General features: G+C 40.9%; 1 protein-coding gene across 7 annotated transcripts in view; it reads left to right on the top strand.

Annotated features, from left to right (window-relative positions):
* cpeb1a (cytoplasmic polyadenylation element binding protein 1a) overlaps positions 1–27,813 on the top strand; it is a 111,937-nt gene extending 84,124 nt beyond the window's left edge. For 5 of the 7 annotated variants that reach the window (XM_063070886.1, XM_063070887.1, XM_063070889.1 and 2 more), the window contains 8 exons: positions 931–1,177; positions 2,930–3,043; positions 6,278–6,382; positions 6,986–7,122; positions 14,702–14,900; positions 26,519–26,613; positions 26,689–26,769; positions 27,367–27,813. In XM_063070886.1, the coding sequence (XP_062926956.1) occupies positions 931–1,177; positions 2,930–3,043; positions 6,278–6,382; positions 6,986–7,122; positions 14,702–14,900; positions 26,519–26,613; positions 26,689–26,769; positions 27,367–27,477 (1,089 nt within the window). In that variant the 3' untranslated portion in view covers positions 27,478–27,813. The remainder of the gene's footprint in view (positions 1–930; positions 1,178–2,929; positions 3,044–6,277; positions 6,383–6,985; positions 7,123–14,701; positions 14,901–26,518; positions 26,614–26,688; positions 26,770–27,366) is intronic. The other 2 variants (XM_063070888.1, XM_063070885.1) reach the window with 1 other exon arrangement.
* Positions 27,814–27,892: the final 79 nt, after the last annotated feature.

The following is a 27,892-nucleotide window of genomic DNA, read 5'->3' as shown; positions in this document are numbered from 1 at the left end:
ATTCACAATTATCTTCAATTTTCAGTTCGCTGGATATCTTTGCTTGTTTCATGATCAGCATACTGTTTAACAGCATATATTCACTCTGACAAATCCATTCTTCAATACGATTGGCATCTTTGTTGGCTTTGTGCAGTGTTTTTCTATTTTGTCATTAACTTCTGTTCATTACATGCGAAGCCACTTCTGAGAACTGTCCGGAGCGTGGAGACCTACACATTGTCTGGGAACCTTCCTTGTGGCCTTGTGGAATTTTCCATTTGTGACATCATGTCAGCACAAAAATTCAGATTTCGGATGTTTTCAGATAGCGGTACTCGACTTGTGTATGAATGGTTGATATTTGGGTGCTAAGGTACCAGGTAGTGAATTCATGAAAATGGAAAGGAAAGATGCAGAATGTTTATGTAAAAAGTGAATGTCAGTATTTATAAAATTAAAATGCTTTGTCAATTTGACACTAACGTGAATAACATGGTTGAAAAGATGGTATAATGCACAGTCCTGGTCACTCTTACCTGTACTGTGGGTACAAACAATCCCAATTTAGTGCATGATCCAAAACGGTTGCATGTTTACATTTAAATTGAATTGATAAATGGTATTGAAATTCAGAAATTTAAATAAAAAGTTGAAGCTTTCATTTTTAAATGTTGAATGCCTAAATTGCTGTAGCAAAGTCTTATTTTGACAAACATTTAATAGTAATGCTAACATCAGAACAATTTGTCTACTGCAATTTTTAAACTTGGACTAGGACTTGATTCTTTAAGACAACTAGTTTAGTTTTGCTTATATACTTGAGTATCCCAAGTATGATAAACTTTAGGGTCTCTGCATGAGTCCTTGATAAAGATATAATTTGAAATGCAAGTTTTGGATAGTGAGAAAAATCTTGGTATACCAAACATGTTTTTTTTCTTAATATAGTCGAGCCTTCGAATTTCTCCTCCAATTTCCTTCCTGCCAATGGGTGGAGCAAATAGGGATTCAATGAAACGGGTTGGTATGAGCCCTCGACTGGATCAAGATCAAGTTTCGGGTACGAATCCAATGAGCCCTAACCCCTTCAAAAGGTGGTCAGCAAATTCTGGTTGGGCAAATTGGGATCTTTTGGAGAGTCCAGAAGATCCTTTCAGCATTGAAAAAGAGGCTAGACTGCATAGACAAGCTGCAGGTAGGTGGGCACATTCCTGTTTCATTGCTTAAATTCTCCAGTAACATTTTTTTTGTGTATATTCCGCATCCTTTGAGTAGTACTGTTTGCTTCTGTTAATATGCAAAGTATCCAACATTGGTGTTTGGCTTTTTCAAAGCTTTTAATCTGCAAATTTAAACAATTTTGATTGATCTCAATTCTTGTAATTTTTGGAAGTTGCTTTGAAGTGTTTTGCTTCAATAGGTAGTTGTAGGATTTTTGTGATTGGAAGTCTGATAGTTGTATCTTTCTGTTTCAGTGTAGGGACTCCTGTTTGCTGTTTAAGTTGGATATAAATGTAGAAGACAAATTAGTGAGAATGATCTGGGGTTACAATAAATCATTTTTTAAAAACGAGCAGTAATGGCAGACAGAATTTAATCTTAAGTGAGATGTTCCTTGGGAGAATATGGACAGGATATACACACTGAAGATCCATGTGTTCCTCTACTCAAGGCCCAACCATTCATAACAGAATGCGGATCCCTGCAGGTGGTAGCACATGCTGTGAAGAAACCAAACAAGGTATCAGTCTTCATTAGCCAGGGCATAGCGTATTGGATCAAGGTTATGGTCCAATAAATCATTGACTTGGCCACAGTTCTGGACACTACTATAGGAAGGTCATGATCGCATTAGTGTGTGCAGGGGAGGTTTGCAAGTTAGTGTTAATTGCCTTTGTAAAATGGGTTTTTCCTTGAAGCAGAGCAGTCTGAGGGGCTCTGGGGTATTAAAAACTAAAGATGAACTTTTGTCCAAGAGGTATCCAAAACTAGAGGGTAATAGTTTATGGAAGAAGTTTGAGGATTTGAAGAATTGTTCCCTCAGGATGGTTAGTACCTGGTGTGCACTACCTGAGTTGTAGCAGGTGCTCTGGATTAAATGACATTCCAGGTGCTTGGAATGTCATTGTGTTGTAAGCTATGGACCAGGTATTGCCAATGGATTCCAATAGATAGTTCATATTGCCAAGGCATGGTGGTTCACAGGGCTATGTTATGCAACTTTGGGTTTCCTGTACCCTTTCTAAACGCAAACTGTGACCAGATACTTGTATACAAAGTAATGAACATTTGCATCTTTTCGGGTGTTTTTTTTAACTAAATGGGTGCTAATGTTCATCAACATGTGGGTTGAAATTTAAACTTCGTTCTCAGCATTAGTGGTGTCCAAATTGCTAGATACCTTCATTTTGACTGGACAGATATCTGTTCAGGTGTATTTGGGTATGGAAATGCAATTTGGTACAAGATAAACTAAGGTAAATGTTTGAGATTTAATGTGTAATACTGTAATGACTTTAAAGATGCTGTGCAATGAAAGTATTCTGTCACTAATGTTACCTTCACTTTTTTTTAGCTTTCCAAATTCATTAAAATGTGACAGCTTTATCCTTGTAGCCACAAACTTAGATTGTAAACTTTCTGGTTTTTTGTGTTCATGTGAAGTTTCCTGGTTTCATGTGATCGTGTGAAGTTTCCATGGCTTTGTAGTATGTAGTTGCATATAACCAGACAATTTCTGTTCCAGGAAGTGACTTACCAGCTGCTTTGCACAGCATGTCTCAGGCTAGAACTGCAGCACATGCATTTCTTGCAGTCATGTGGCAAGGGTGCATAGTGCAGTTGTGTATATATCCCAAGATGTGTCTTTCAGTATTCCAAAGTAATGAGGTATCAGTACTAATAAATGCAACTCCCTTAGTGTTTTTTTTTTCCATCTTTCCTAAAGCAATGAGTGAAGCCACATTTACATGGAGGGGCCAGCTGCCACCCCGGAATTATAAGAACCCGATCTATTCCTGCAAAGTGTTCTTGGGTGGTGTGCCCTGGGACATAACTGAAGGTAAATATCAGCTGTTGTAAGTCTTGAGTGTACTGTATATCAAATGTCTAAAATGTTCTTCCATAGCTAGTTAATATTTGTAGTAGTAACATTTGGCTGATACCAGGTAAATTTATTGACCATTACTATCCACTGACTATTAGCGTTGCTTTTCTCTGTAAGTTATTTGGTTACCTGCACTGCATGGAATTATAATAACCATATAACAATTACAGCACGGAAATAGGCCATCTCAGCCCTTCCAGTCTGTGCTGAATGCTTACCCTCACCTAGTCCCACCGACCTGCACTCAGCCCATGACCCTCCATTCCTTTCCTGTCCATATACCTATCCAATTTTTCTTTAAATGACAATATCGAACCTGCCTGTACCACTTCTACTGGAAGCTGGTTCCACACAGCCACCACTCTGAGTAAAGAAGTTCCCCCTTGTGTTACCCCTAAACTTTTGCCCCCCAACTCTCAACTGGTGTCCTTTTGTTTGAATCTCCCCTACTCAATGGAAAAAGCCTATCCGCGTCAACTCTATCTATCTATCTATCTATCTATCTATCCCCCTCATAATTTTAAACACCTCTATCGAGTCCCCCCTCAACCTTCTATGCTCCAAAGAATAAAGACCCAACTTATTCAATCTTTCTCTGTAACTCAGGTGCTGAAACCCAGGTAACATTCTAGTAAATCTTCTCTGTACTCTCTATTGACATCTTTCCTATAATTCGGTGACCAGAACTGTGCACGGTACTCCAAATTTGGCCTTACCAATGCCTTGTACAATTTTAACATTACATCCCAATTCCTAAACTCAATGCTCTGATTTATAAAGGCCAGCATACCAAAAGCTTTCTTCACCACCCTATCCACATGAGATTCCACCTTCAGGGAACTATGCACTATTATTCCTAGATTCCTCTGTCCCACTGCATTCTTCAATGCCCTACCATTTACCATGTATGTTCTATTTTGATTAGTCCTACCAAAATGTAGCACCTCACATCCATCTGCCTTCTTTCAGTCCACTCTTCGAACTGGCCTAAATCTCTCTGCAAGCTTTGAAAACGTGCTTCATTATCCACAACGCCACCCATCTTAGTATCATCTGCATACTCATCCAGATCATTAATGTATATGACAAACAACATTGGACCCAGTACAGATCCCTGAGGCACACCACTAGTCACCGGCCTCCAACCTGACAATAAGTTATCCACCGCTACTCTCTGGCATCTCCCATCCAGCCACTGCTGAATCCATTTTACTACAATATTAATACCTAACGATTGAACCTTCCTAACTAACCTTCCATGTGGAACCTTGTCAAAGGCCTTACTGAAGTTCATATAGACAACATCCACTGCTTTGCCCTTATCAACTTTCCTAGTAACCTCTTCTTCTTCAAAAAAAGAGAAAGATTTGTCAAACATTACCTTCCACGCACAAATCCATGTTGACTGTTCCTAATCGGACCCTGTCTATCCAGATAATTATATATACCATCTCTAAGAATACTTCCCATTAATTTACCCACCATTGACGTCAAACTTACAGGTCGATAATTGCTCGGCTTACTCTTAGAACCCTTTTTAAACAATGGAACAACATGAGCAATACGCCAATCCTCCGGCACCATCCCCATTTCTAATGACATTTGAAATATTTCTGTCAGAGCCCCTGCTATTTCTACACTAACTTCCCTCAAGGTCCTAGGGAATATCCTGTCAGGACCCGGAGACTTGCCACTTTTATATTCCTTGAAAGCATCAGTGCTTCCTCTTTAATCGTCATAGTTTCCATAACTTCCCTACTTGTTTGCTTTACCTTACACGATTCAATATCCTCTATTGCTACAAAAAATAATGGCACAGAAGATGCCATTTGCACTTGAGTTCAGACTAGCTGTATAAATGTTTAACATGATATTGGTTCCTCTTAACTGTCTTGCTACCCTAAAGGCCTGCAGTCATTAAAACACTAATTTATTTCTAAATCCCAGATGGCTGTGATCTTGTCATCAGGCATTGCATTGCAGTTAGTAATAATTTTCTATTAAATGTGTAATTCAGATTAATTATACACAAAATGACCACAAGAATTGTCAAACCTTCATCTCAAAACCAATGAAACAGTACTGATTTGAATATAAGTAATTTGGGCTATCAGTAATATGAAATATCCAATATTTCATTCACATTTCTAAAACTGCTGTCTTAAAGGTAAAATTACAATTTGCACTCCACTTTGCTCACAACTTTCCCCTTGGTTACCATGTAATTTAGGCACCTTATCAACTTGATTACCTTAACACTTTGAGGGTCGGCACACAATGGTATAGTGGTTAGCATGATGCTTTACGGTATAAGGAACCTGAGTTCAATTCGTGCCATTGCCTGTAGGGAGTTTATACTTTCTCCCCATGACTGTGGGTTTCCTCTGGGTGCTCTAGTTTCCTCCCACAGTCCAAAGACCTACTGGTCAGTAGTTAATTGGTTATTATAAATTGTGCTGTGATCAGGCTAGGATTAAAATAGGGGTTGCTGGGTGGTGAAGGTCTGGAAGGGCCTATTCTGTGCTTTTTCTCAAATAAATCTTCCTCTTGAATGTAGTATTTAGTGATATGCAAAGTATTCCTGAAAACATAGAATGGTGGAGGGGTGAAGGAGAAGGAAATAGTACTATTTTCCACACTGGACAATTGATTCATGGACTATATGTATAATCCTAAATTTTGGTGATGTATTTTTGGGTTGGTGTTTTTTTTTAAACACAGAATGAGTATCCTGCACTCTAAAGTTCATTTAAGGCATTCATGTAACATCGTGATCAAAGTGACTTTGTCCAATAGTGATTCAGACGCAAAGATAGAGCAAACATCCTTTGTTCACCCCAGTTGGGCACTGGCAGATATCTTGAGCAAGCTAAATTTTGAAGACTAAGAATTAAAGTAAAATTTGTTGATTTTTGACCTAGAAGCTTGCAATTAATCTTGGGTGAGTCAGTGATTGAAACTAATACCTGGTTCTGCTCTAAGAATGTTGTGTTTCTAGTGTTCACCAAATGTTGGTCTCAAGCAAATGTTTGTCAAAATTGTGAACGTGAAGAGAACTTCTAAATTGGAGGTTATGACCATCTTGTTGCGATCACTAAGATGTTAGACCTTTTGTGGCTTGTGCTTTTGGGTTTGTCATGATGTGGCAGAGTTTCATTTGTGGTTTCTAATGGTTTCTTTTATCCTTAGTGGGACTGATAAATACTTTCAGAGTATTTGGTTCACTGAGTGTGGAATGGCCGGGTAAGGATGGCAAGCACCCTCGATGCCCCCCCAAAGGTAATATGCCAAAAGGTAATGAGAACTAAGATATGGTAGGACATTTTACCTGTTCTGATGTGAACACATCATCACTACGGTTGTGGGTCAGAGCACTGGTATGCATGCAGGTACAACGGATGCCAAGCCACCTTGTATAGTGAGTAAAGGCATTTAAGCCTTCATGGGTTAAAACAATCAATCTTGTAGCAAAAGCTATTTTAATTTAAATTTAAAGCACACCAGTACATTTTTTTAGCCTTGTAATGTGGAAATAATGAACTACTATCTGTATAAGACTCAATTTTACAGGCTAATATGAAAATGGTGTTTTGCATGAAACTCAGTTAACCTGACTGACACTTGCAGAAACTAACAAGTCTGGTTTCTTTTGTACTAACTTGCTAAATGTATACCCGAATAGCATAGCTTCTAATGCATTTATTTCAAGTGCATTTTAGGGTATTGAAACCCAGTTTCAAAATACAAATTCATGCATCTTTTTGTGCATGAACTTATTTGTAATTTCATTGTCTGGTTTTTGCTTTGTGGGTTAACAAGGTGCACTATCTTAAGCTCTTCTGTTTCCCAATGCAAGAACTTAAAATTGACTAAATTGGTTAACTCTTTCATTGATAGGTTATGTCTACTTGGTTTTTGAATCTGAGAAGTCTGTGCGTGCGTTACTGCAATCTTGCACTCATGATCTTATGAGTAATGATGGTGCAAGTGAATATTATTTCAAGATGTCAAGTCGCAGGATGCGCTGCAAAGAGGTATTTTGGGTGTTGGTGTTGTCTTTTAAATCTGTTTTTACTAATTTGTGGAAAATTGGTTTTGCCTACAGTGTACACAATGGTTTGACCTACAATTGCATAGTAATAATAAGCAATGCTAAAAGTTGGCTGAGTACTGAATGGTAATTTGATCTTTTATAAAAGTGGCCAAATTTGCAGTCTGCTCCAAAAGGCTCTGGAATTTACTTTCAACTGAGATTATTTCTCATTGACCTGGGAGAAATATGTTGATAAATGCTTTACTATCAGAATCAGATTATTATCACAACATGTGATAAATTGTTTTGCTGCAGCATTGCAGTGCAATGACAAATCTATAAATAAAAATGGTACAAAAGGAATAACAAGGTAATGTTAATAGACTGCTTGGATTACTGGCAGAGGGGAAGTTGTTCCTAAAGTGAGTATGCTTTGTCATTTGTGGCTGCTCTTAATCAGTCAGTAGTAACATTTTAAGTTTCTAATTTGCTATTTTGAGGAAATTTATACATTGTTTTTACCCAAGCCATCTGTCCAAGTGCTACACTTGGATCTGAGGAGTCAAGAAGAGGAAACAGTTTGGCTGGGGTTTAGTCAGTAGCAGTGGATAGGGGAGGAAAAATAGTGGCTAGGGGTGTTTTGCAGACCATCCTGTAGGTGTGGGGCATGAACTGACAGTGGCACTCCCATTATCTCTCCAGATTAAGAATTGGAGCTGCATTCCTAAACAGAGGATCAGGGATTCCACCCTCTGGTATACTGTTCACTCGAAGCCCTAAATGATGGTTCGTAGCTGAGCAAGGACACAAGCTGGTTTGCATGGGGAACCAGAAATCATGTTTATGTTGAATTAGTTTTATAAGACCATAAAGGCCTAGGAGCAGAATTAGGCCATTTGGGCCATCGAGTCTGCTCTGCCATTTGGCCATAGCTGATCCATTTCCCCTCAACCCTATTCTCCCGCCTTCTCCCTGTAACCCCTTCATGCCCTGATTAATCAAGAACCTATCAACCTCTATCTTAAATACATCCCATGACCTGGCCTCCAGTGAATTCCAGATGTATTGCATTCTGGCTAAAGAAATCCCTGTAACCTACATTCTAAATTAGATGCCCCTCTATTTTGAGGTTGTGCTTCTGGTCCTCGACTCCTTCACTGTAGAAAACATCCTCTCCACATCTATTTGATCTAGGCCTTTAAAAACATTCTTTGGGTTTTAATGAAATTCCCCCTCATTCTTCTAAATTCCAATGAGTATGGGCCTGGGGCCATCAAACGCTCCTCAATAAGTCTTTCATTCCTGAAATAATTTCATAAACCTCTGAACCTTCTCCAATGTCAGCACATCCTTTCCTAGACAAGAGCCCAAACCTGTTCATGCTCCCAAGTGAGGCCTTACCAGTGCTTTGTATAGCATCAACATCGCATCCTTGTTTTTATATTCTAGTCTCAAAATGCTCACATTGCATTTACCTCCTTCACTGCCAGCACAACTTGCAAGTTGATCTTTAGGGGATCCTACACAAGGACTATAAGTCCCTTTGCACCTTGGATTTTTTTTTAAATATTCTCCCCATTTAGAAAACAATCTAAACTTGTATTCCTTCTACTAAAGCACATTACCATAAACTTCCTGACATTGTACTCCAGCTCGCACCTTTTTGCCCTTTCTCCTAAACTAAGTCCTGTAGCCTCCCTACTTCCTCAACACTACCTGCTCTTCATCTATCTTTATTTCATTCACAATGCGGGCCATAAAGCCGTCAGTTCTGTTGTCCAAATCATTAACATACAATGTAAAAAGTGGTCCCCACACTGACCCTGTAGGATACCACTAGTCATGAGCAACCAATCAGAAAAGGCTCCCTTTATTCCCATCTTCGCCTCCTGCTGATCAACCAATGCTCTGTGTAGTATCTTTCCTGTAATACCATAGGCTTTTATTTTGCTAAGCATCCTCATATGCAGTACTTTGTCAGAGGCCTTCTGAAAATCCAAGTACATCACATCCACTGATTCTTTATCTATCTTGCTATTTCCTCAAAATTCTAACAGGTTGTTCAGGCAAGATTTTTCCCTTGAGGACTTTGGCTATTTTACCATGAGCCTCCAAGTACCCCAAAACCTCATCCCTACTAATCAACTCTATCTTTCCATCTGCTGAGGTCAGGCTAACTAGCTTATTTTCTTCTGCCTCTTCCCTCGAAGAGTGGTGACATTTGCATATTTCCTGTCCTCTGGAGCCATGCCAGAATCTAGCGATTCTTGAAAAATCATTACTAATGCCTGCACAATCTCTTCAGCTACCTCTCAGAAACCTGGGGTATGATCCATCTGGTCTAGGTGGCTTATCTTCCTCAAATCTTTAAACTTCCCAAGCAACTTCTCCCTAGTAACAGCAACTGCACTCACTACTTACCCTGGCATTCTTGAGTCTGTGGCATACTGCTGGTGTCTTCCATAGTGAAGACTGATGCAATATACTTGCGTTCATCTGCCATTTCTTGTCCTCCATTACTACCTCTTACATTGTCAATTTCCAGCAGTTCAATATCTACTCTTGCCTCTACTCTTTGTATCGGGGGGGGGGGGGGGGGGGAAGAATTGTATCCTTGGATTTTATTGGCTAGCTTAACCATTTTTTTTGCCCTGAGCTTTTCAGTTTCTTTCTGTTGTTTTTAAAGTTCCCCAAACCTCTAATGTCCCACAAATTTTTGCTCTATTTTATGCCCTCACTTCTGCTTTCATGTTGGCTTTGGCTTCCCTTAATAGCCATGGTTTTATAATCCTGCCTTTAGAATACAACTACTTTGGTATGTGTCTATCCTTCCAAATTGCCCCCAGAATCTCCAGCCATTACTATACTACTGCCATCCCTGCTAGTGTCCCCTTCCAATCAGCTTTGGTCAGCTAGTCTCTCGTGTATCTGTACTTCTGTTTACTCCAGCATATACTGATACATCTGACTGTAGTGTCTCCTTCTCAAATTTGCAGGGTGAATGCTATCAAATTGTGATCACTGCCTCCTAAGGGTTCCTTTACCTTAACTCCCTAATCAAACCCAGTTTATTGCACAACAGCCAATCGAGAGTACTGATCCCCTAGTTGGCTCAACCACAAGCTGTTTTAAAAAGCCATCTCATAAATTCTCTTTGAATTCAAAATCAGCTGATCTGATTTCTGCATGCCCCCACCCAGTCTACCTGCATATCGGAATTTCCCCTGTGACTATCACAACATTGCTCTTTTGACATCCATTTTCTATCTCCTAGTGTAAATTGTAGCCCTCATCCTGGCTACTATTTGGAGTTCTGTGTATAACTGCCATTAAGGTCTTTTTTACCTTAGTAATTCCTTAACTCTACCCACAATGACTTTTATCTTGTCCTTGGTCACCTTTCTAAAGATTTGATTTAAATTTTTACCAACTGAGTTGCCCTACTCCTTCTCCCTATCCTTTGATGCATTGAATGTTAAGCTTCCAACCATAACCTTTTAGCCATGACTGAGACACCCATAGTCATACTTGCTGATCTCTAACCACGCTACAAGATCATATTCCATAAGCTGTATGCATTCAAATATAACACCTTCAGTCCTGTATTGTCATCCTTTTCAATTTGGTCCCCTGTTGCACTGCAACTAATCCCACTGATTGTAATTTTGTCCTATCATCTGACTGTCCTTCCTGTCATTACACAATTTATACTAATTGCTCTATTCTGGTTCCTGTCCTTATGCCAAATGAGTTGAAACCCTCCCCAACAGTTTTAGCAAACCTGCCCATAAAGATGTTGGTCCCCTTTAGGTTCAGGTGTATCCTGTCCCTTTTTGTATAGGTGATATCTTCCCCAGAAGAGATCCTAATGATCAAGAAATCTGAAAGCCTACCTTCTGCACCAGTTTCTCAGCCATGCATTCATCTGCTAAATTGTACTATTTTTGCCGTCACTGCTGCTTGGCACAGGCAACAATCCAGAGATTACTATCTTGGTGGTCCTACTTGGCTTTCTACCTAGCTCCCTAAATTCTCTCTTCAGGACTGCCTCCTTTTTTTCTGCCTGTCATTTGTGCTAGTATGTATAAAGATTTTTGGCTGTTCAGTTTCCCCTTAGATTGCTGTGGACCCAATCCAAGAAATCCTTGACCCTGGCGCCTGAGAGGCGACATGCGTCCATAGAAGCTCGTGTCTGCTCTATGTAATTCCATATAAGACTAGAAGATACGGGAGCAGAATTGGGCCATCTGGCCCATTGAGTCTGCTCTGCCATTCAATCATGGCTGATCCCTTTTCCCCCCTCTCACCACCACCTCAACCCCAGTTCCCAGACTTCTCCCTGTAATCTTTGATGCCGTGTCCAGTCAAGAACCTATCAACCTCAATGCACCCGTGACCTGGCCTCCACAGCTGCATGTGGCAACAAATTCCACAAATTCACCACCCTCTGGCTAAAGAAATTTCTCCATCTGTTTTGAATGGACACCCCTCTATCCTGATGCTGTGCCCTATTATTCTAGACTCTCCCACTATGGGAAACATCCTTTCCATATCTACTTTGTCTAGGCCTTTCAACATTGAAAGGTTTCAGTGAGATCCCCCCCCACCCCTAACCATCCTTCTGCATTTCAGCAAGTACAGACCCAGAGCCATCAAACGTTCCTCATATGATAACCCTTTCATTCCTGTAATTATCCTTGTGAGCCTCCTCTGGACCCCCTCCAATGCCAGCACATCGCTTCTAAGATGAGGGACCCAAAATTGTTCACAATACCTCAAGGTGAGGCTTCACCAGTGCTGCTATAAAGCCTCAGCATCACATCCTTGCTCTTGTATTCTAGACCTCTTGAAATGAGTGGCATTTACCTTCCTCACCACCAACTCAACCTGCAAGTTAATCTTCAGGGTGTTCTGCACAAGGTCTTTCAAGTCCCTCTGCATCTCAGATTCCTGGATTTTCTCCCCGTTTAGAAAACAGTCTGCACATTTATTTCTACTATCAAAGTGCATGACCATGCATTTTCTAACATTGTATTTCATTTTCCACTTTCTTGCCCATTCTCCTACTTTTAAGTTCTTCTGCATCCTACCTGCTCTTCAACACTACCTGCCCCTCCACCAGTCTTTATTGCCAAGTTTGCAGATGATACAAAGCCATCTATTCCATCATCTAAATCATTTGTATACAGCATAAAGAGAAGTGGTCCCAACACCTACCCTTGTGGAACACCACTAGTCACTGGCAGCCAACCAGAAAAGGATCCTTTTATTCCCACTTGCTGCGTCCTACCAATCAGCCAATGTTCTAACCATGTTAGTAACTTTCCTGTAATACCATAGGATCATAACTTGGTAAGCAGCTTCATGTGTGGCACCTTGTCAAAGGCCTTCTGAAAGTCCAAATATACAACATCCACTGCATCCCCTTTATCCTACTTGTAATCTGTTCAAAGAATTCCAACAGGTTCATTGGGCAGGATTTTCCATGGAGGAAACCATGTTGACTTTGTACTTCCTTTCTTGTCCTATGTCACCAAGTACTCCATCACCTCATCCTTAACAATTGATTCTAACATCTTTCCAACCACTGAGGTCAGGCTAAATGGTCTATCATTTCCTCTCTGCTGTCTTCCTTAGAGTGAAGTGACATTTGCAATTTTCCGGTCCTCTGGTACCATGCCCGAGTCCAGTGATCTTTTGAAAGATCATTTTTAATGCCACCACAATCACTAACGCTACCACTTTCAGAACCCTAGGATGCAGTTCATCTAGTCTGGGAGACTTGTGCACTTTTAAGTCTTTCAGCTTTTTGAGTACTTTCTCCCTTGTAACAGTAACTGCGCCCACTTCTCTTCCTTCACACACTACAACATCAGGCATATTGCTAGTGTCTTCCACAGTGAAGACTGATACAAAATACTCATTTAGTTCATCAGCTATCTCCTTGTCCCCATTATTATTTCTCCTGCCTCATTTTCTAAAGGTCCTATATCCACTCCCATTTCTCCTTTTAACATTGAAAAAGCTTTTACTATCCACTTTGATATTATTTGCTAGCTTGCTTTCATATTTCATCTTTTCCCTATCAATTATTTGAGTTGCTCCCTGTAGATTTTTTTAAACTTCCCAATCTTGTATCTTTCCACTAATTTTTGCTTTTTATCTCCTTCTCATGCTTTTACAATAGCCTTGACTTCCCTTGTCAGCCATGGTTGTACTATTTTACCATTTGAGTTTTTCTTCATTTTTGGAATATATATGTCCTACACCTTCTTCATTTTTCCCCAGAAATGAACACCATTGCTGCTCGGCTGACATCCCTGCCAGCAGCAGCTTCCAATTTACTTTGGCCAATCCTCTCTCGTACCACTAATTTCTCTTAATCCACTGAAATACGGCTACATCACACTTTACTTTCTCCCTATCAGGTTTCAATTTGAACTCAATCATATTGTGATCATTGGTTCCTAAGGGTTCTTTTACCTGAAGCCCCCTAATTCTCTCCGGTTCATTGCATAACACCTAATCTAGTTTAGTTGATCTTCTAAACAATAAACTGCTTTAAAAAGCTATCTCTTAAAGGATTCAACAAACTCTCGATCCATTACCAACCTGATTTTCCCAATTGACCTGCGTGTTAAAATCTCCCATGACTACCATAACATTGCCCTTTTGACTCTTTTTGCTATTTCCTGTTGTAATCTGTGGTCCACCTCCCAGCTGCTGTTGGGAGGCCTGTATATAACTGCCATCAGTGTCCTTTTATCCTTGCAGTTTCTTAACTCAACCCCCAAGGGTTCAACATCTTCCAATCCTATGTCACGTCTTTCTGCTGATTTGGCGCCATTCTTTACCAGCAGAGCCACACTACCCCCCTATGCCTACCTTCCTAACCCTCCGATACAACCTGTAACCTTGGACATTCAGCTCCCAACTACAAATATCCTTCAGCCACGATTCAGTGATGGCCACATCATACCTGGCAATCTGTAATAGTGCAAGATCATCCAGCTTATTTCTTGTACTACACGCTTTTAGATAAACACCTTGAGTACTGTGTTTGCTATCCTTTCTAATACTGCATCCCTAATGTTTTGATACCCAGCCTGTTGGCTGCAACCAAGTCCCATCACCTGCCATGAATTTCAAGTAGTATAACTACTACAGTCCTCTACTTCCCTTCTCCACCCGCTGCCCATCCCCCAGTCGATGTGGCTCCCCCTTTAGGTCATTTCTTCTTCATGCACGTGCAAGCACTGATCCAAAGCAGTATACTTTAGAGGAAGGACCACAGGGTGTTCTGCAATGGCTGTACACTTCCTCTCCCTCTCCTGACAGTCACTTGGGTACTTGCCTCCTGCAATGTGGGGGTGACTACCTCCCTGTAGCTCCTATCACCACCTCAGTTTTCTGTATGTGCCAAAGAGGAATGTAGCAAAAACATGGTAGCAATTTCCTTTATTCCATCTGTAATTTGGCTAGTCTTATTAATCTCTGTATCAGTTTAAAGGATAAGAGACAGTTTTGAAAGGCAGTTGAAAACTGTAAACCTTTGCTCTCTGCTCTTTAAAATTTTGCAGGTGCAGGTCATACCTTGGGTCCTTTCTGACAGCAATTTTGTTCACAGCCCATCCCAGCGCCTGGATCCCAGTAAAACTGTTTTTGTTGGAGCATTGCATGGAATGTTGAATGCAGAGGCCCTGGCAGCAATCATGAATGACTTATTTGGTGGAGTGGTATATGCTGGTATTGATACGGACAAGCACAAGTATCCAATTGGTATGTTTCTACTGGGTGTTCCCAGTGTATTCTGATGTATCTCATTTTAAATTGGTCTCTTTGCACACCAGTTGGAAATTGAAATATTGTTTCAGTGATGTGATCTTTTAAGATTTATTGGTGCTGATGTTTTTAGTGATGTTCAAGTTTGCTGTTAAATTGGTATAGTTTTTTCTGCTTCAGTCTGAGCATTTTACTTACAGGTATGTTATCTTTCACAAATTTGGGTCTGTTAATCATACAAGCTGCAAAAGAAATTTTGGATTCCTTGCACATTACTGTAATTGAACTAACAACTAATTTGTGCTCTTGGCATTCTTGCCAACATTGTATACATGTATCCGAAGGACATTGTTGTTTAGTCTAATTAAGTCTAAATTATGGGTTGTGTATAATAGATTTGTTTTAACTGTTAGATGTTTATTTTTAAACTCAATGTCATTCAAAAAATAATTAGCAAAAGCAGATAGCACTTTACACATTCCAAGGAACTTGAATGAATTGAGCTAAAATTAAGGTGGTCATATTCCCTGGAAAAGTGTTTTAGGGAAGTGTCCATATGAAAGGGGGTTATAGTTAAGGAATTGCAAAGCTGGCATAGGTGTTGTATCATTCCACTAAGGTGAAGGAAAAATGAGGAAATGGAGACAAATTAGTCTAATGCAACTTTAATAAAAATTAAAAAAAATAAAAAATGGCTTCCTCAAAACTAAAACCTGTGAACTTGTCAGTCATAGAGCAATACAGTGTAGAAACAGGCCCTCCAGCCTATCTAGTCTGCGCTAATCTGTTTTAGTTCTGCCTAGTTCTTTCAACCTACATCTGGACTATCACTCATACTCCAACCATCTGTTTACCTATCCAAAAACTCTGGCAGCTCATTCCACACTTACACCACCTTCTAAGTGAAGTTTCCCTTCAGATTCCCCTTCTATTTTGCCTTTACACTAAACCTATGACCTCTAGTTGTAGTCTTGCCTGACCTTGTGGGTAGGGTCAAAGCTTGCATGGATCAATACTTGATCTCCTATTAGGGAACCAGACAGGTCAGGTGACAGAAGTATGTGTAGGCGAACAATCTGGGTCCAGTGACAATAGTGTCATTAGTTTCAAGTTACTGGATAAGGATAGGTCTGGTTCCTTGAGTTAAAATCCTAATTTGGAGAAGGGCCAATTTTGTGGAAATGAAAGGATCTAAGAAGAGTGGATTGGGATAAGTTGTTTTCTGGCAAGGACGTGTTCAGTATGTGGAAGGCTTTCAAAGGCAAAATTCTGAGTACAGAATTTGCATGTTCCTGCCAGGATTAAAGGCAAAGTTAACAGGCATAGGGAACCTTGGTTTTCAAGGGATATTGGCGATCTGGTTAAGAAAAATACTATACTTTGTTGCCAAACAATTGATACTAGAACATACAATCATCACAACGATATTTGATTCTGTGCTTCCTGCTCCCTGGATTACAAATTAAATATTTAAAAAAATAGTAAAAATTAGTAAATTAAAATTTTAAATTATAAATCATAAATGGAAAATAGAAAAATGGAAAGTAAGGTAGTGCAAAAAAAAAAAAACTGAGACAGATCTGGATATTTGGAGGGTACGGCCCAGATCCGGGTCAGGATCCGTTCAGCAGTCTTATCACAGTTGGAAAGGAGCTGTTCCCAAATCTGGCCATACGAGTCTTTAAGCTCCTGAGCCTTCTCCTGGAGGGAAGAGGGACGAAAAGTGTGTTGGCTGGGTGGGTTGTGTCCTTGATTATCCTGGCAGCACTGCTCTGACAGTAGTGCAGTGTAAAGTGAGTCCACAGACAGAAAATTAGTTTGTGTGATGTGCTGCGCCGTGTTCACCATCGTCAGCTTCTTTCGGTCTTGGACAGGACAACTTCCATACCAGCTTGTGATGCACCCTAGAAGAATGCTTTCTACGGTGCATCTATAAAAATTAGTGAGGGTTTTAGGGGACAGGCCAAATTTCTTTAGTTTTCTCAGGAAGTAAAGGTGCTGGTGGGCCTTGGCAGTGAACTCTGCTTGGTTGGACCAAGTCAGGTTATTTGTGATATTGACCCTGAGGAACTTAAAGCTTTTGACCTGTTCCACTTGCACACCTTTGATGTAAATTGGGTCGTGCGGTCCACTACTCCTTCTGAAGTCAACAACCAATTCCTTCGTCTTGCTGACGTTGAGGGATAAGTTATTGTCTTCGCACCATGCCACCAGATTCTTAATTTCCTCTCTGTACTCAAACTCATCATTACCCGAGATACGGCCTACAGTTGTTGTGTCATCAGCAAACTTGTATATTGAGTTTGATGAAAACTTGGCTACACAATCATGGGTGTACAGTGAGTACAGCAGGGGGTTGAGTACACAGCTTCACTCACAACACGCTGGAGGAACTCAGCAGGTCGGGCAGCATCCGTGGAAACGATGAGTCAACATTTCGGGCCGGAACCCTTTGTCAGGACTGTAGGGGGAAGGGGCAGTGGCCCTATAAAGAAGGTGGGAAGGAGAAGGCTGGTCAGTTCCAGGTGAAAAACCAGTAAGGGGAAAGATAAAGGGGTGGGGTAAGGGAGGCAGGGAGGTGATAGGCAGGAAAGGTGAAGAAAGAATAGGGGAAAACAATGGGTAGTAGAAAGAGGTGGGACCATGAGGGAGGTGGTAGGCAGCTGGGGCAGAATGACATAGGGATAGGGGGAGGGAATTACCAGAAGTTGGAGAATTTTGTGTTCATACCAAGGGGCTGGAGACTACCTAGATGGTATATGAGGTGTTGCTCCTCCACCCTGAGTTTATCCTCATGGTAGTAGAGGAGGCCATGTATGGACGTATCTGAATGGGAGTGGGAAGCAGAGTTGAAGTGGGTGGTTACTGGGAGATCCTGTCTGTTTTGGCAGATGGAGCGGAGGTGCTGGACGAAGTGGTCCCCCAATCTGCGTCAGGTTTCACCAATGTAGAGGAGGCTGCACCAGGAGCACCAGATGCAATAGATGACCCCAACAGACTCACAAATGAAGTGTTGCCTCACTTGGAAGTACTGTTTGGGGCCCTGAATGGTGGCAAGAGAGGAGGTGTAGGGACAGGTATAGCACTTGCGCTTACAGGGATAAGTGCCACGTGGGAGATCTGTCTGGAGGGACCGATCCCTGCAGAAGGTGGAGAGGGAAAGATGTGCTTAGTGGTGGGGTCCTGTTGAAGGTGGCGGAAGTTGCGGAGGATAATGTGTTGGATCCGGAGGCTAGTGGGGTGGTAGGTGAGGACAAGGGGAACTCTGTCCCTGTTGTGGTGGCGGGAGGATGGGGTGAGAGCTGAAGTGCAGGAAATGGAGGAGATGCAGGTGAGGGCATCATTGATGACAGCAGAAGGGAAACCACGATCCTTAAAGAGGACATTTGAGACGTCCTGGAACGGAAAACCTCATCCTCGGAGCAGATGCGGCGGAGACGGAGGAACTGGGAATAGGGAGTGGCATTTTTGCATGTGGCGGGGTAGGAAGAGGTATAGTTGAGGTAGTTATGAGAGTCAGTGGGCTTGTAGAAGATGTCAGTGGACAGTCTTTCCAGAGGTGGAGACTGAGAGATGGAGAAAAGGGAGAGAAGTGTCTGAGATAGACTAAGTGAATTTGAAGGCTGGGTGGACGTTTGAAGTAAAGTCGATGAAATTGACGAGCTCAGCATGGGTGCAGGAAGCAGCACCAATGTAGTTGTCAATGTATGGAAGGAAAAGTTGGGGAGCAGTATAAGAATAGGTTTGGAGTACAGACTGTTCCACATAACCAACAGAGGCAGGCATAGCTAGGGCCCATGCGAGTTCCCATAGCTACACCCTTGGTCTGAAAAAAGTGGGAAGAGCCAAAACACATAACCAACAAAAGAGGCAGGCATAGCTAGACACAGCTTTGCGGGGCACCGGTGCCCAGAGTGATTGTAGAGAAGAGCTTGTCCCTTATTTTTACAGCCTGGGTTCTGTCTGTGAGGAAGTTGAAGATCCAGCTGCAGATCTGAGTGCTAAGGCCCAGGTTCCGGAGCTTAGGAATCAATTTATTTGGAATGATGGTATTAAAGGCAGAGCTGTAGTCAATGAAAAGGAGCCTTGCGTATGTGTCGTTCTTCAGGTGTTCTAAGGAGGAATGTAGGGCCAGAGAGATGGCATCTGCTGTTGACCTGTTGCTTCAGTAGGCGAATTGCAAAGCGTCGAGGTTGACCGGTAGGCTGTGGTTGATGTGTGCCATAACCAATCTCTCGAAGCACTTCATAGCAATTGTTGTCAGAGCCACAGGGCGATAGTCATTCAGGCATGCCACCTTGCTCTTCTTCAGCACTGGGATTATTGTTGCTGCCTTAAAACACGAGGGGATCTTAGACTGGAGCAAGGAGCAGTTGAAGATGTCAGCAAACACTCCAGCTAACTCGTTCGCACAGGCCCAGAGAACCCATCCTGGTATGCCATCTGGGCCCATTGCCCTCTTTGGATTTATCTTCAGGAAGGCCCTTCTAATGTCATCCTCAGTGACGATGAATCTCGATGCCACCAGGTCTGGTTCATCCGGAGGGAGAGGGACACTCCTGTTCGAATCTTGCGTAGAATACGTTAAGTTTGTCAGGAAAAGAAGTGCCACAGTTATTGATATTCCCAGGCTTTTCTTTGTGCCCAGTGAGCTCATTTAGACCCTGCCACAGTCTACTGGCATCCCTCTGGCTAGCTTGGGCTTCCAACTTGGCTCGATATTGCCTTTTGGCTCCCTTAATGGCTTTCCAGAGTTCGTGCCTGGATTCCGTGTAGCGACTGGTATCCCTGGACCTAAAAGCTGTAGCCTTTTAAAAAGGGTCTTAACCTCCTAATTCATCCAAGGTTTCCGGTTAAGGAATACCTGGATTGTCTTGCGAGACGCACAGTCCTCCGTGCATTTCCAAATAAAGTCTGTGACAGCTGAGGCATACTCATCGAGGTTAGCTGCCGAGTCGTTGAATACTAACCAGTCCACCGATTCAAAGCAGTCACAGAGAACCTCATCCGTTTCCTCCGTCCAACGCAACACTACTTTTGACACTGTGACCTCCCGCTTCAGTTTCTGTTTGTAAGACGGGAGGAGCAGTACGGCCTGATGGTCCGATTTTCTGAAGTGAGGTCGTGGGACGGAACAGTAGGTATCCTTGACTGCTGTGTAGCAGTGGGTATAAAAGAGAGGTGTATAGCAAGTATAGGCAACAAGGAACAAATTAGTTAATTGAAGAGTATAGAAAATGTAAGAAAATGCTAAAGGAGGAAATCAGGAAGGCAAAAAGACATGATGTTGCTTTGGCAGATAATATGAAGGTAAACCTGAAGGGTTTCTACAAGTATATTAAGAGTGAAAGGATAGTAAGGGACAAAATTGGTCCCCTAGAATATCAAAGTGGTCGTCTATGTGTGGAGCTTCATGAGATGGGGGGAGATCTTGAACAATTTTTTTGCATCAGTATTTACTCAGGAAATTGGCATAGTGTATATGGAAGGGAAACAAGCAACAATGTCAAGCAACATATAGAGATTAAAGAGGAGGAGGAGATATATATATATCCTCTTTAATCTCTATATGTTGTAAACCAGGTAATTACAGGCCAGTGAGCCTGACATCAGTAGTAGGTAAATTATTGGAAGGTGTTTTGAGAGATTGGATATACAAGTATTTGGACAGTCAAGGGCTGATTAAGGATAGCATGGCTTTGTGTGTGGTAGATCATGTTTAACAAATCTTGTAGAGTTTTTTGAGGAGGTCACTAAGAAAGTTGACAAAGGAAGGGCTGTGGTTATTGTCTATATAGACCTTAGTAAGGCCTTTGATAAGAAGAAGATAGTGGTAGTGGATGATCGCTTATCAGACTGGAGGCCTGTGACTAGTGGTGTGTCTCAAGGATCTGTGCTGGGACCATTGTTGTTTGTTGTCTATATCAATGATCTAGATAATTTGGTAAATTGAATCAGCAAGTTTGCTGATGACACTAAGATAGGAGGCATTGTAGACAGCGAGGAAGGCTTTCAAAGCTTGCAGAGGGATCTGGACCAACTGGACGGGTGGGCCAGGAAGTGGCAGATGGAATTTAATGCAGATAAATGAGAGATGTTGCATTTTGGAAGGACAAATCAAGGTAGGACATACACAGTAAATGGTAGGGCACTGAGGAGTGCAGAGGAATGAAGGGATCTGGGAGTTCAGATACATAATTCCCTGAAAGTGGCGTCACAGGTAGACAGGGTTGTAAAGAAGGCTTTTGGCATCCTGGTATTCATAAATCAAAGTATTGAGTATAGGAGTTGGGATGTTATGGGGAGGTTGTATAAGACATTGGTGAGGCTAAATTTGGAGTATTGTGTACAGTTCTGGTCACCTAACTACAGGAAGGATATCAATAAAATTGAAAGAGTGCAGAGATTTACTAGGATGTTGCCGGGTCTTCAGGAGTTGAGTTACAGGGAAAGATTGAACAAGTTAGGACTTTATTCCTTGAGTGTAGAAGAATGAGGGGAGATTTGATAGAGGTTTACAAAATGATGAGGGGTATAGATAGTAAATGAATAGGCTCCTTCCACTTAGATTAGAAGAGATACATACGAGAGGACATGGCTTTAGGGGGAAAGGTTTAGGGGGAACTTCACTCAGTGGTGGAGTGTGGAGCAAGCTGCCATCTGACATGGTAAATGCGGGCTCAGTCTTAGTTTTAAGAATAAACTGGATAGGTACATGGATGGCAGCGGTCTGGAGGGTTATGGACTGGATGCAGGTCAATGGGACTAGTGGAATGTTTTGGCATAGACTAGAAGGGCCAAATGGCCTGTTTCCTGTGCCGTAGTGTTCTATGTATATAAGACTTTATCAAAACTGCTAGATTTATTTGTCACATACACTGAAAATAATATAATATAAAATTGTTTTGCATCAATATCCAACAGTCACAGGATTGTGCTGGGGCAGCCCGCATGGTCGCTATGCCTCAGACATAGCATGTCCACAACTCTCTAACCCTAGCTGTACATCTTTGGAATTTGGGATGAAACCTGTATTTACCCTATCTATACTCCCTCACTGTGTACACCTATATCAAATCTCCCCTCACTCACCTACATGCAAAGGAATAAACTCCTAACCTATTCATCCTTTTCCTGTAACTCGGGTTCTCAAGTTCCAGCAACACCCTTGTTAATATTATCTGCACTCCATGCTTGTTGGTATCTTACCTGTAAGAGATCAAAATTACCCACAGTACTCCAAATTCAACCTCAGTAATGTCTTGTACAACTTCAAGAGCACCTGTACTATACTCGATGCCCCGATTTATGAATGCCATTGTGGCAGAAGCCCTCTTTACAACCCTATCTACCTGTGATAACACTTTCAAGGAATTAGGATCTATATTTACAGATCACTTTGTTTTACCACACATCTCAGTGCTCCAGCATTCAATGTGCAAGTCATACCCTGGTTTGTCCTATCAACATGCTACATCATTGTCTGCATTAAATTCCATTGCCATTCTTCAGTCCACTTTCCCAGCTGCTCCAGATTGTGCTGCAAGCTTTGGCCTTCCTCACTGTGCACTTATGTCCCGTTTCCCCCCCCCCCCCGTCCCCCCCAAAAAAATCTTGGTGCCATCTGCAAATTTGCTAAAACATTGTTCCACTTATGTAAATAATTAATATAGATGTTAAACAACAATAGACCCAGCGCTGATCCTTGTAGTACTCCACTAGTCACAGGCCCACCCAAGACCCATTCAGAGAGACACCAATGTACTACCACTGTCTTCACTTACTAAGCTAAGTGCTGAATCCAACTTACCTGAGAAACCGGTTTGATTTTGTAGATGATCTGTTGAGATGCAGGGCAGAAGAAGCCCTCCTGGCCTTTGAGCTATACTGCCCAGCAGTTCCCTGATTTAATCCTTGCCCAATTACAGGACCATTTACAATGACCAATTAACCTACCAGTTGGTGTATCTTTGGACTATGGGAGGAAACCTGAACACTTGGAGGAAATCCACATGGTCATCGGGAGAATGTACAACCTTGCAGGCAGTGGTGGTCTCTCTTCTCTCTCTCTCTTCCCCCCCCCCCCCCCCAAAAGGCATTTGGTAAATGCTCAAATAATGGGAAGTGCTGATTTTGGTATTGATAGGATTAGTGTTGAAAGAATCTTTTGGGGTTACAACTATTCATTATTTATAAATGGATTGTGGATGGAAAGGTTTGACAATGATACAAAGGTACATAATATTACAGATGGAAGTATCAAAAGTTCCAGTAAAATTAAAATTGAATTTATTCAATGAAATTTATAATCTTTAAGAGACTTAAAGATTAAATGGTGAAAATCTAGAGGTAGAGATCCAGAGATTTTGGTTAATTATAGCAGCAAGTTCTATTTGAGTGTGTTGTGTTTTACCACAGGAGCTGATACTCATTCTGCTAACTGTTGACCATTTCTGTGAAACCTCATTTTGAACTTGCCAAGTGGCTCAATTTTTGACTCAATGTGGTGATTAGGAATAGGCTCATCTCATTACTTTTCAGGCATGGTGAGGTTAATGTATTTAAACTAGAAATGTAACCTTTACTATGATCTCATTGATGGACCAATATTTCTAATTCCTTTTAAGAGGTCTGTCACAATCTTTTGTACTATGTGAAGGAAATTGCCTTTTAAACTCACGAGAGCATAGGCCATCAACTTTTTGCTGTTGATGTTTCTGTAGCAGGCAGTTTCTTTTTTGATGTTGAGTTGCTAGCTCGACACTCAACTCAGCACAGATGGAAGGCGTGCCGGGGAGCTGGCTGGTTTCGAACTCGGGAGCCTTCGCTCCGAAGTCCGGCGCTGATGCCACTATGCCACCAGCCGGCCTTTTGTACTACATGTAGGAGAGGCCAATTCCTGAGGAGGTGTAAGATGCTGGTGGAAATGTAACAATTTGAATAAAGCTGGGGTTGTAAGTTAGTGTGCAAATGTATAATTTAATGTTATGCATTCAAAGGCTAATATAGCTAACAAATTCTGCTGTTAACTGTACAGAATGTTATGCTTTGTATAATCTATTTAATACAGCTTTCATTTCAAGAACTCTGTTCAAAGCCAGCTAGTTCTAATCTTCTGAACTAGATATTTTGTATAGGTTGCAATACCTTGTATGGGTTGAATTTGAGATTAGTTGGCTTTGAACAAGTGAAACTGCTATGCATAATAATGTTGCTTCAGTGGTCTCCCAGTCTGATGACCTTTAGAATTACAAATGGAAGGTTGTGCAGCTGCTAAGATGTCAATCAGTGCCCTTGTATACTCAACTGGAGGAGGTTTAAAATTTTAGCTAATAAGTACTCCATGTAAATGTGAAATGTTTACTAGCCTATTTTAGCACTCATTTAGAAGAAATTAAATCCACAGTCAACTCAGACTAGATGTTTCTGTTGCAAGCTCCTTCTGTACTTAATGTCTCGAGGCCTCAATGTAAGCATAATCCTGTACACTGCATTAAAAAAGAGGTGATTTTAAAAAAAACACTTTTTCGTTTAGAATCCAGTAGACTAACTTGTTATTTGGATCTGTTCTGGTTTGACCCTTCCCCATTTTAAATACTCTTAAACTACCTTTGTGGCAGAAATCTAACCTATCTGAAAATGGGCTGGAAATTTAAGAATGTAGAAAATGTGGCACCAGTTAAATGTTTAACCCTTGCTACTGAGGAAACACCACACTTTTTTAACCTTTGCTTTTATTGTCATAGTCATACTTTTTTTTCCCCCGGGATCAATAAAGTATGACTATTATTAAGTAACATTAGAAACATGTCTATTTGTGTTCAGATCTATGGCATTTTGAGTGATGCTAGTTGAGATGGACTGATTAAGTTTCTTGTCTGTCCTGAACATTGTGCTTTTGGATTAAATTGCTTGTTTAATATAGAATCTGAAACTTCCAACTTGGTTTAAGTTGATGTAGATTAGACAGCCTTCCACTAAAGTGATACTAATGATCAGTGTCAGTATTTTAATTCATTTTCTCTGTAGTGCTAAAGTTTGTGGAGATCAGTCATAGAACAAAAATTCAAGGACTTTGCTTGATCTGTTGGAACACTAGATTTTGTGTATTTTACAAATTTTAAGATTGCAATAAATTCCTTCACATTTCTGTTCCTATGAAGCCCTCAACCAGGGTATAATTTCTGCAAGGGAAAGTTTGGAGGATGCTATCATATTCCTTGAACTTGACCTCAAACTAATTTGGTTTTTAAGCTTTTGAATGTGTACAAATATTACCACCTTCTGGTAAGAGTGGTTAAACCATTAATTTCCATTTCCGGATACCTCTGTTTTGACCAAATACCCAACAAAACTTGCATGAACCATTGTAAATAGGCCAGCATTAAGTGGCTTTAAAAATTCAGCTGGTGAAGCAGTAACTACATGCAGCTTGATCCAACATACTTTGTCTACAACTTCATACACTGAATTTTCATTGTATTTGTATTCTGGTTTTGCTTGATGTAATCTTTCAGAGATTGGCTTATAATAGGATGCTTGATTCAGTAGTCCAAACACTCCCAGATATACTTCTGTGTAAGTGAAAGAGGATGTTTGTTCTGGCTGCTTACTGCTGTGTAGAAAAACACTCAAATATCTGCCCTCAGCTGGTGCTTCCCCAGCATTCAATCTCCCTGCAGCTTGATGTGGACAGATGCTTTTGAGGGTTGGTGTTGGGTGGAGCAGCCAGTGGTGCCATGGATTATCATTTCTCATCATGCTGGATTCAATGGAATTTTTCTCCTTTGGCAGTAGTCACACTAGGCTGGTACATTTTCTCTAGTAATATTTTATTGCCAGGCTACTTAATACAGAATCCCTGATTGTAGTGAGTTATACAGTTAAATGGAGACAGCTTCTATCCATCTAACATGGGATATTGATATGTGACGCAGTATATGCCTGCCCTGCACTTGGCACACCAGCCAGGGTGCATTCCTGAGCCCCACTCCTTAACCTAGCCTACATTAACTCCAGTCCACTTTGGCAGCTCTTACAGAGTTAAGTAGTAATTTGTGCCAGATTCTTGATTGTGTATAACTTTGCCTAGCATCAAAGAGTGCATAATGTTGACCCCTTAGCATCAATTTTGTTAGTGTACTTGTTCCTAGTGATATCCTTCAGAGGTACCAATGTACTTGTAAAGATTGTTTTCCCAAAGTCTGGAAAGGGACACGGATATTATGCCAAAGAACCATTGTTTAGTTTCAAGCCTATAAATGGGATAGAGTTGCCAGTAGCTCCCAATGGTTAAATTGTTCAACAAAATCAAAGCTGTTTTTCCCCTTGGCGTTTAATGCAATGATCAAATTTGCATGATGCAAACTTTGTGTGACATATCAAAATCTTGTTTTCATTTGGTGGTTGTTTTGAAAGGTTGAAGACATGATCTGGGATTCAGAATAAATGTAATTTTGCTCCAAGGAATATTAAAGGATTACTAAACAATTGAAATGCAAGTAGTTTGTACATGATGCTTTGAAAAGTCTGACAAGTATCAAAGTTTTTAAATCATTGAATTCATTGTTGATGTTTTGGTGGCTAATTGAATCTTTAGCTTGATTTGTATTTAGGTTCTGGTCGAGTCACCTTTAATAACCAACGCAGTTACTTGAATGCAGTTGGAGCTGCCTTTGTAGAGATAAAGACTCCAAAGTTCACAAAGAAGGTAAATTGTGTTTTTAAGTTGCTAATATTTAGAGGAATAAAATATTTGACTAATTGAAATATTTCTTGATTAAAGGTGCAGATTGATCCATACCTAGAGGACTCCATGTGCCAAGCATGCAGTACTCAACCAGGACCGTTCTTTTGCAGAGATCCAGTAAGTTTTCTTGACGTACAAGAATCTTGCCAATTATATCATTAACAGGAATTCTTTAGTATTGTGAACATGCTTATGCCTTTTATTCTAATTTCAAAGGGAATGCTAATGACTGCAGTTTTAAATGATGTATGGATAAATGGGTTAATAAGCTGTAATAGGAAGTGTTGGAAGTACTCAGCAAGTCGAGCCACATCCCTCGGAGCACAACTATTCTCTGAACTTGAAAGGTCTTTAACTTAAAACACTACTTCCTATTCCCACTTGCTGACGTGCGTACTTGCAGCATTATTTTATTTTGAATATGCAGTCATTTTGATTTTTCAAGCAGCTGCAGTAAGTGTCTTAAGTCTGCTGGTGTTTGTTATATTAGTGAGTCATATCAATGTTCTTGTGTCCTGACATTACACCCTAGTAATGGCTTGGAGGTTTTAAATAACCTCTGACTTGCAACCGAATGGATATTTTGATTACACTTGGTGCATGTTGAATTTGAAGTAAATAATGGAAATTTAAATACTCCAGTATATAGCAAATGTATAAAATCAGCTTGGTTCAGACCAGTAATTAAACAATTAATGTCCTGTGTTTTCACAGGTTTGCTTCAGATATTTCTGTCGTTCATGCTGGCAGTGGCAGCACTCCCTAGAGGTTCTCCGCCATCACCGTCCGTTGATGCGCAATCAGAAGAACCGTGATTCCAGCTAAAATCGCAGAAAGTGTGTGATTTGAGTTGAGTGAGCTGGTATTGGCTCAGACTGGGAACAGCAATTATGGACTGAAGTTCACTCCTGCACTTGCTATTTGCTGTTTAATATTCACAATCGCACTCTGCACAGTGAATTCCATGGGGTTTTGGGGCCCACCAAAGCAGTTCCCAGACAAAAGTTCTGCACAGAGGTGATAGCCAGGTCTTGAAGGTGTTGAAGCAAATGGCTTCACATTTAGATTTTTAGGCTTTTTTACATTCCTTGCATTTTGACAATGTTGCAAGTTCATTATCTTTCCACTAGCGGTTGCCATACAGTGCCTTTAAATTTTTTTCCCCCATCAGGACCGCAAATACTGGTGAATATTCAGCCGGTTTTTTACTTGACTACAAGGCAGAGGAAGTGCTTTATTT

Source organism: Mobula hypostoma, chromosome 18, assembly GCF_963921235.1.
Source record: "Mobula hypostoma chromosome 18, sMobHyp1.1, whole genome shotgun sequence".
Lineage (NCBI taxonomy): Eukaryota > Metazoa > Chordata > Chondrichthyes > Myliobatiformes > Myliobatidae > Mobula > Mobula hypostoma.
This window is presented reverse-complemented; position numbering and strand designations above follow the sequence as displayed.